Source organism: Quercus suber, unplaced genomic scaffold (assembly GCF_002906115.3).
Source record: "Quercus suber isolate HL8 unplaced genomic scaffold, Cork oak 2.0 scaffold_233, whole genome shotgun sequence".
Lineage (NCBI taxonomy): Eukaryota > Viridiplantae > Streptophyta > Magnoliopsida > Fagales > Fagaceae > Quercus > Quercus suber.
The window spans coordinates 609,083-618,824 of record NW_027069690.1 but is presented as its reverse complement, the minus strand read 5'-3'; the positions used below and the strand labels follow the sequence as shown (position 1 = coordinate 618,824).

The window sequence follows — 9,742 nt, the reverse complement described above, 5'->3', positions numbered from 1 at the left end:
CAACTTTAATCAAAATTAAAACAAACAAAAAATTAAGTCAAAATTTAAGAGTAACCACTACAAAACCCAATCCAAACTTTAAGTAGAACCACAACAAAATAACACATTAACATTGTTTTTAAAAAAAGGGATAATTACAGTAAACCCACCTGTGGTAAGGCCCGTTTTCACTTTGCCTACCCGTGGTTCAAAACTTATCACTTTGCCTACCTGAGGTACCTTCCGTTAGGGATCTGTTACCCACCTCTCCGTTTGCAGTTAGAAAAACACATTTTTAAAGAAAAACAATCATAACAAAGACCAAAAAGTTAGGGCTTTTTATTTCTTAAGAACTTCTATAAGAACAAATTGGAGGAAAAAACAACAAACCCAGATTCAGTCCAAAGAAAAAAAAAATTCAAATCCAAATTAATTGAGAGTGTATGGACCGTTTTCTAAGAACAAATTGGAGGAAAAAACAACAAACCCAGATTCAGTCCAAAGAAAAAAAAAATTCAAACCCATATTAATTGAGAGTGTATGGACCGCTTTCGAGTGCGCGATCGAAATGGCTATGGACTTTGTGTTTTCCTTTGCCGCTTTGATCGACTAAGGTTAATTCGAACAAGGCTCGGACGTCGGTGCCTTCGCTGGCGAGCGCGATGAAGAACGAAACGTAGGCAGAATTGTCCTCGGGGTTTTTCCCGTCGGGATAGAAATATATCGCCCACTGATATCCTCTGACGGTGAAGTTGTCGCTCGCGATGTGCTTCCCTACTCCCATGCCTTTCGCCAACGAGTAGCCTTGGATCATGAACTTGTGCAAACCGTTCAGTATGATTTGCTTCTTTTTTTTTTTTTGTATTTATTTAATTTTAAATTTAAATTTGAACAAACCCAGAAGTTTGAGCTGATTGTTGAATCAAAAAGTGTGAAATTGGACTAATATCATTTGCTTACTTGAAATGTTTCAGAATTTATAAACCCTTTTGTGAATTCTTTTTGGGTTCTGTAATTGCTTCCTAATCCACGTTTCAATGAGTTTTCCAAGTGTGGAGCATGTAATTGGATTGTTAGGAACTGTTTGATGAAGTCTTTATTGAAGGAATTGTCCTATACTCCCACCTTTGCGTCATCCTCCAGATTAAAAATGATTTCATTGAGCATTTGATCTGAGCTATTCCTGTGTTTTGTTCTTATAGAAGTTCTTAAGAAATAAAAAGCCCTAACTTTTTGATCTTTGTTATGTTTGTTTTTCTCTAAAAATGTGTTTTTCTAACTGCAAACGGAGAGGTGGGTAACAGATTCCTAACGGAAGGTACCTCAGGTGGGCAAAGTGATAAGTTTTGAACCACGGGTAGGCAAAGTGAAAACGGGCCTTACCACAGGTGGGTTTACTGTAATTATCCCTAAAAAAAATTTGAAATTGAAAAAGAAAGGGTGATAGAGAAAGAGAGATATACTTAGTTTGTGTAGTAGATGAGGGAAGGGGAAGTGGGAATTGGCAACGAGAGAGAGCTTGGTGGACTGGACTTTGTTGGAATCGACAAGTGAGAGTGAGTAGCGGCAGTAGAATTGGTCTTCGTTGGCGGCAACATAGTAAGGACGATTGGTGGTGGCACGGTGAGGAGGTCGGCGGTGATGGGTGGGAGCTAGTGAGAGAGAGAGAGAGTGAGAGATGTGGTTAGAGAGAGTGGGTGAACGGTGGGTTAAAGTCTTAGAGAGAAGAAGAAATAAGGCTAAATGGGTTAGACGAGAAAATATAGGTTTTAACGATTTATTTATTATTTTCTTTAGGGACCTATTGTGGCGCTTTCTAAGCGCTGTAATAGGTATGTAGATTATCCTACACCTATAGTGACGCTTTCAAGTGCCATAATAGGTACATCCATCAATTTTTTTTTTTTTTTAGGACCTATTGTGGCACTTTTTAAGCACCGTAATAAGTCTAAACATTCCATAGGACCTATTGCGGCATTTCAAAAGCATTGTAATAGCTAGTCTGTTGTTATTATTATTATTATTATTATTTATTTTAAATTTCTGGATGGACCTAAAGATGTGCTTCTTGAATGTTGCAATAGGCCATTTCCAAAAAAACACGGCTATAGACAACCTATAACCACATTTTAAAAACGTAACTATAGATAAATAGTTAAGTAGCATTTCTAAAAAATGTGGCTATCAGTTAGCTATAACTGCGTTTTTTGAAAAGGAGGCTAAAAAAAAAAAAACGTGGCTATAGAAAAAAATGTGGCCAAAAAAAACCTAGGCTATAGAGCACGTTTTTAGTACAATGACCCGATGGAAATTTATAAAGTTTAAATTGGTGTTGACATGAGTTTCGTGTATATATATATGACAACGTCAAAATGAAAATCTAATTCTAAAGCAAGCCAACTGAGCATCCTCCTTAAGCTTGTTGAGAATAAAAGTTTTTTATTCTCATAAAAAAAAAAAAAAAAAAAAATCTAGAGCATGCTTACGGGCATTGATGTTGAGGGGAAATTCTCATGATGGCATCTCCCCAAAAAGAAGTAAAAGGAAAGCGGTGAAAGAATTTTTTTTTTTTAATTTTTAGTATTTGTCAAATTTTTTTACTATTTAACTTATTTTTGTTACTATTTATAAATTTTATTAAAATTTTTTGATACAATTATAATAAAATAAGTGAATCTTAAATATATCTTACCTTACTTTAAAAAAAAAAATTCAGATAGTTTTATCTGAAGCGAGTGAAAACCATCATTTAAAAATTAGATATAAAAAAAAATCGACACATGACATAAGCAGTTTGGTAGGTGGCAAAATGGAAAATTGTGATGGTGTATTAGGAATATAGGAGTGACAGAGACAGAGTCAGAACCAACTTGACCCACAAAACCAGGGTCCGTTTAACCGCCAGTTTTCCACTGAATCTTGGGGGCGCCAATCCAACAGCTACAATACATACTGCTTTTGCTTTTTTTCCCCAAAACGGTTTCCACCCAAAAGCACTGACTTTTAGTTATACTACCTCTTTCAAATGGCCCCTGGTTTTGCTTTCTCTCTCTCTGTCTTTCTCTTCTTGTTGTAATATTAGTATATTAATAATACCATCTTATCGATCCCGTTCTTATCTCTTTCTCAGATCTTTCTTTGCCTCTTTTGAGCTACATCTTTTCTTTCTTTCTTTCTTTCTTTCTTTCAAACAAACTCATTTAGATATATATATATTTCCCCACTCTTAAATCTTGTTTTTGAAGCTGAAATATTGTTGGGTTTTTAAAGAGCTGACTTTGATTGCGAGAATTATTAATTAATGGAGGCAGGGGCAGGGTTAATGGAGAGTGGTGGTGTTGGAAGAGACAGTGGTAGAGTTGGTGTTGGTGTTGGTGTTGGACATAACAATAAGATTGGATATGTGAAGAAGGGAATAATTAAGAAGAAAAAATGGATGCGGAGAATTATTAAGCAGGCCTCGGCGGTCCCTATTATGCCTATGCCACAACAACTACAGCAGCTGTTTGATTCTCCCTTCTTAACGTGTGTGTGTATATATATATATATTTTTTTTTTTTATAAAAAAAAAAAAGTTGAAGAAAGGTTATTAGGATCCTCATCCTAAAAATCCTTATCAAAACGGATTATGATCCTCTCTCAAGTACAAGGTCTTGTGGAGTTGGGGGGAATTAAGGTGGGTGTGGGGTTTCATTCCTAAAATATGATCTATCTTTTCAAATGAGTGGATATGAAAATTTAGCAACGATATCAGCGTTCAAAAAATGTTTCACTATCACTATTTTGGCATTTCATTAAATTATTGATTATGTAATAAAATCCAATCCACTAATTTATTTGAAAATTGATAAATAAAAATTTTAGCAACTCCACCATGGAATAATTACCTTAGAAAATCCTAGTCCTATTAAAACCTAAAATAACTAATTCTGTTATGTAATTTTGTTTTTTAATGAATGATTCTGTTATTTGTTTCCATTTATATATAAATCCTTAATTCAGTTCTTTTCTCTGCTTTTGCAAATTATAATATAGTTGAAAAAATGAACCCATATTCTAGTTTTCGTGAATGAACCATGCATTGTGTACAGAACCTACTACAAGCTGGTCACGCAGTGCCTAATAAGATGTTGGGCACGTAGTTTCTAATCTGTATATAGTATAAATGTTGACAACGGGGATTGAAATTCTGCTTTTAGTATTTTTCTTTCCAGAAATAGTACCTCCTAACCTAAGGAGCAATATATAATATTCATTCCCTTTAATAATATTTTGGCTAGACTTGGGCAACGATTGCTACTATATAATTGCTGTTATTTATGATTAATATGGACAATGCTGTCCTGTCACTTTCAATTTCAGTTAAGCTTAAGGATTTGATGAATAAAATAAATTAGGCGAATCTGGGTTTTACTTTTATCAATGTAGCTGTTCCTTCTTGATTGAGAAAATTGGGACAACGCTTTTGGAGGCATACCTGTGGACTGCTGTGCATAACTTTTGTTACTCTCTATATTACCGAATTCCTTTTTTTTTTTTTTTTAAATAACTATTTTTTTTAAATAAAGTAACTGACATCTATATTTCATAATATGTTCTACCAATCACAATCGGTTACAATTTTTTTATTTATTTATAATAATAATAATAATAATAAAGAAACCAAAGTATAGAAGAAAAAAACAAAAATCCAAATTTGTATATACCTATGATATATTGTAATTTGTAGAGCATAAAGTGGAACAATAATAGAGATAGTGTGCATGGATTACACGTTTTGTGCAAGAAACAACATATTGTGCAGTTTTTTTTTGGATATTCTATTTTAAAATACACGTTTTTGTACATGGTATTGGGATTTGAAGTTTAAACCCGTGAGCATTTTGTTGCCCTAAGCAATAGAAACAATAGCATGCATGTTTCTAGCACTTGGAAAGTTGTTATATATTTAGGATGTACATATATATGCACTATGTACTTATCCTACTGATTATATTAGTTGCTTATTTAACACTAGTGTCCTTTTCCTAATAAATCTTTTATAATGCCACAGACAATATGAAGCCAGAAGATGTGGGGCTAAGTAGCGAGTTGCCGTTCTTTAAGCCTACAAATATGGTCAAAGGGAATCCAAGGGTCACATACACAACCATATACAAGTGTGACAATTTTTCGGTAAGACTAGTTGCTTTTTTTGTCACAAATAAAATTGAGCTAATTAATTATCAAGTTGCTTAATTTTGAGCCACAAAATTAATAAAATTGGAATTCTCTAGTAAATTCTGGTATAATAAAAGCATTTAAAGGGAATTCTTCAGGTCCTTTTCATTCTTCTGAATATAGTCCGATTTGTTGATGCGTCTCTTTGTTATGTATGTTTCACTTGTGCAGTTGTGCTTATTCTTTCTACCCGCAACTGGAGTTATTCCCCTTCACAACCATCCAGGAATGACTGTTTTTAGTAAGCTTCTACTAGGAACAATGCACATCAAGTCGTATGATTTGGTTGATCCTATCAATTTGGATGGCTCGGTGCCATCCTCTCAACGTGAGTCTCTCTCCTTGCCTTTTGAAATGAACACTGAATTGTAGTGAGATGTCGTGGTGGTGTTTGACTCAAGTAGCTATATTGCAGTGAGATTGGCAAAGCTGAAAGCTGACAGAGTCTTCGAGGCTCCTTGTGACACTTCAGTATTATATCCAACAACAGGGGGGAACATCCATGCTTTCACTGCCATAACACCATGTGCAGTGCTTGATGTGATTGGACCTCCCTATTCCAAAGAAGATGGTCGGGATTGCTCCTACTATAAAGATCATCCCTACACTGCCTCAAGTGAGTGAAACTCTTGCTCTCTTCTTACTTCAACTGCTTGCACCATGTTATCTTAGCTGTGTGTAAAAAGTATTTTACTATGAATGTTTCCATTAATAACGGTAGTTATGTTAAAGTGGTTTACCCTTTGGAGTTGGGCACTGAGCTTTGCCTGAATCGTTGACTGTATTTCGTTTAAATACAAATTTGGTCAAAGACACTTCAATTCAGTCCCTTGAGGGACCTATTAAGAACCTTTCCCTTGGTTATGAGAGAGGTAGAAGAGTAATCCTTTTTCATACATACACCTATGTGCCTAGATATCTATGTACAATTATACATACTTTGTACCAAAACATGGTAAAATTAACTCTATCCCAACCAATTCCTGCAGCGGTGCATCTCTAACTGGTATTGGTGAATGGTGATGCATTCTAAAAGCTTGAAACTAAAGTTTGATCCCCACATTCAAATGAAAGATGAAACTTTGATGTGATGTTTTGTCTTTTTTATTTTTTTTCAATAAAAATATCATAGACCTTCATTCTAAAGTAGATTGAAATGAAATTTAGAAGAATCCTTTTTAACTTATACGTTTCAATTTTAACTGATCCAGATGGAGAGGCAGCGTTGACAACAGAGGACAGTGACAGTTATGGATGGTTGGAAGAGATTGAAATGCCAGAGAACTCGCAAATGGATGGAATTGAATACTTAGGGCCGCAGGTTACTGAGCCTACGTGTTAGCTATTCCATGTATACAGCCCCCCCTCCGTGTTTTTTATTGAAAATTTTCTCTACAGGTTTTTGTTTTCATTTTCATAATCTTGTATGTTTTTGAATATAACCGTGTTAATTATAGAGTTCTTTTTGGACTTTTGCTTTAAAGCGATATATAAAATGATTCTTTTAGATATATATCTCAAATAAGGACACTATTTTCCTTGTGTATGGTGCATGAAATTTCTGGTTTGTAGACACAAAATTCACCACTGTCAATTCATTTTTTTAAATAGATCTTTACAACTGTGAAAGTTGTTATTCTTACGTTAAAGAAGAGATGTCGGCAGTAGATCCATATAAGAACCACTAAAAATTTGTTCACTAAATTATTGTGGAAGGGGACTTAGGTTCAGATTTGGAAGGTGGAGTCAATTTGATCAAAAGTAAGAAAAGGGTTCAAATTTAGTAAAGAACTTAAAAGATTTGTTACGTTTAAAAGAAACAGGTAAATAATATATGACAATGGACTATACTTGAGCAAACAATGAATTTGGGCCTTAAGGGTAGGCAAACATCCTGGAGTAATAAGTGTATCTCGTACTTCGAAAAAGTGTGTTGTGTGTAGTATAATTTGTTTCACTCTCTTTTAAAAGTTACCATGACTTTTGAGTAGAATTTGAAATATGACTTAGTTAGAATCTCATTTTCTCTCCTTTGTGTGTGTGTGTGTTTGTTTCTTAAAAAAATTTACCTCATGCTCCTAAATTGTACTTGCATACTTAGAATTAATTTTTTCAACTTTTTGTAGTAAAATTTTTAGGTTTTTAAAAAAATTTCTTTTTAGATGGATCAGTAAATTCTTAGGTTAAACTGACTTTTTTGCTCTCCATAAAAATTAAAGGTGTTCAACTCTTTAAAATCCTTATACCTTAACTAGCATTTTTTTTTGAAGACTTTCTATGGCTAGGACATGCGTTGTGTTTCAATAAGTTAGTGGTTGGATCTAGATTTTTTTTTTGGTAGTCAAGTACGGTACTTATTCTTTGGGTTGTCCATGGGCCATTACCGTTACGCTTTCTCCTAGACAATATGATAATTGATGGAAACAACAAATTAATGGGAAAATGGTATTTTCATGTATAAATGATTTAAGCTATGAAGCATAAGTAAAATGGAGAAAATAAAGCATATGAAATTGAGGTAAAGAAATGTGTCTAGCAAGGCTGAACAAATATATTTAGGTGCGGTTTGGATAGGACGTTTTCTGCGTTTTGTGTTTCCTGTGTTCCCTCCCTTTTTTTTTTTTTTTTGTTCAGCCCGCAATTGTTGACAAGTCAACTGTGAACAGTGCTCTTGTGCATTGTTCACGGATCCCACAAAATTACACTTTTCAGCAACTTTTTCATTAAAAATGGGTCACACGATACTATTAACACATTTAAAAATTATTTTACTACAGTGTTTTCAGTTTCAGCAAAATAAGTTTTATCCAAACAGACCCTTAGTGTGATAAAAAAAGTACATATTCGTCAATGTCCAAGTTAATGTATTCAACATTAACCCCTAGCCAATAAATGTATTAGGCAACATTATATGAAGATGTGCAGCAATATATTAAGAGGGTAAGACAGATAGGGACTTATCTTAGTTGCAAACAACCCATGTTTTCTCTTGGCCGAAATAACTTAATGTTAGGAACCCACATTTGGACATAGAATTTGATGAGTTGAAAATAACATGGGATCGCCATTCCATGTCAATGACGACCCGAACGAGTGTTACACATTTATTGTGCACATTGATGATGAAAAGTAATGGACGGAGTAACGGTAACAAGTGAGCTGTGTATTTCAGAGCTCCCATTGATGACACACTAGTCGTAGTCCATAAGTGTTGAGATTCATTACCCATTAAGACAGGAAACAACTATAAAAGGAAAGGACAATATAATCCAAAGGTACATACAAATACTAACCCAAAAACCACTCCAAGTCATTTTTCTCTCAAAATCATTTTCCTCCTTTCTGACTTAAGCATTGGAGTGCTTTTGGCAAACACCACACCGGTGTATTACACTTCTTTCCCAAGCTTTTTTGCAAGTTTGCACCGGAGACACGACCAACTACGGGATCGTCCATACAATGTGATGAGGTCCTCAACTTGGTGATTTTTCGCATCATCCATTTGGCACCGTCTGTGGGGAACGTTGATCATTTAAAGCCATCTTCCCTAAGTGACAAAAGAGAAACTCGTAGCATAGGATGGATGTTGAACAAGCTACATAGCAAATCCAAGCCCTGACAGCCAGTTTGGAAGAAGTGACTCACCAGAATGAAGAGCTGAGGAGAGTCATTGAATCCCAAAATGAGGAACAACAACAGATCATGGAAAATCAGAATGAAGAAGAGCATCGGAGGATTGAAGGAAACCGTAATGAGGAAGGATCAAATAACCAGACAAATAGGAGGACAAGAACGCCAGAAGAAAACTTGTCCAGAATGGAAAGCGAGCTTCGTAACATGCGGAGGGAGATGGACGAACTCAGGAATGCGGTAAAAGATAGAGTTGTGGAAAACTTGGACGGAATGATCCGAAGGATGGATTCACCATTCACGACTGAAGTGTTGAACCGTCCACTCCCACCAAAGTTTTGTCTTCCCCATTTGGAGTCCTTTGACTGCTCAAGGGATCCCTTGGATCACATTGAGTTGTTCAAGACTTTGATGCTTTTACAATTGACCCCAGACGAAGTAATGTGCAGGGCCTTCCCAATAATGTTGAAGTCTGCTCAAGGGATCCCTTGGATCACATTGAGTTGTTCAAGACTTTGATGCTTTTACAATTGACCCCAGACGAAGTAATGTGCAGGGCCTTCCCAATAATGTTGAAGGGTGTAGCCAGGGTGTGGTTTGGCAAACTACCTTCAGGCATCGTTGCAAACTTCGATCAACTCAGCAAAGGTTTTGTTTGTCATTTTATTGGCGGACAGCGACACAAGAAGCCAATTGGGCATCTTCTTATCATATGCCAGGCAGAGGGAGAATCACTGAGATAATACATGATACGCTTCAACAAAGAGTTGCTGTAGGTGGATGAAGCAGAAGACCAAGTGATCCTAACGACCTTCCAAGCAGGATTGCTACCAGGAGATTTCTTCTTCTCAATCACCAAAAGTCTGCCAAAAACAGTAGCAGAATTACTTCACAAGGCCCAGAAGTATATAAA

General features: G+C 35.5%; 1 protein-coding gene across 1 annotated transcript; it reads left to right on the top strand.

Annotated features, from left to right (window-relative positions):
* Nucleotides 1-2,995: 2,995 nt before the first annotated feature.
* LOC111989613 (plant cysteine oxidase 2) lies at nt 2,996-6,712 on the top strand. The gene is made up of 5 exons (XM_065780368.1): nt 2,996-3,504; nt 5,013-5,154; nt 5,371-5,527; nt 5,615-5,815; nt 6,411-6,712. Exons 1-5 carry the CDS (start codon nt 3,281-3,283, stop codon nt 6,539-6,541), a joined length of 855 nt encoding a protein of 284 aa, XP_065636440.1. The 5' UTR covers nt 2,996-3,280; the 3' UTR covers nt 6,542-6,712.
* The last annotated feature ends 3,030 nt before the right edge of the window (nt 6,713-9,742 follow it).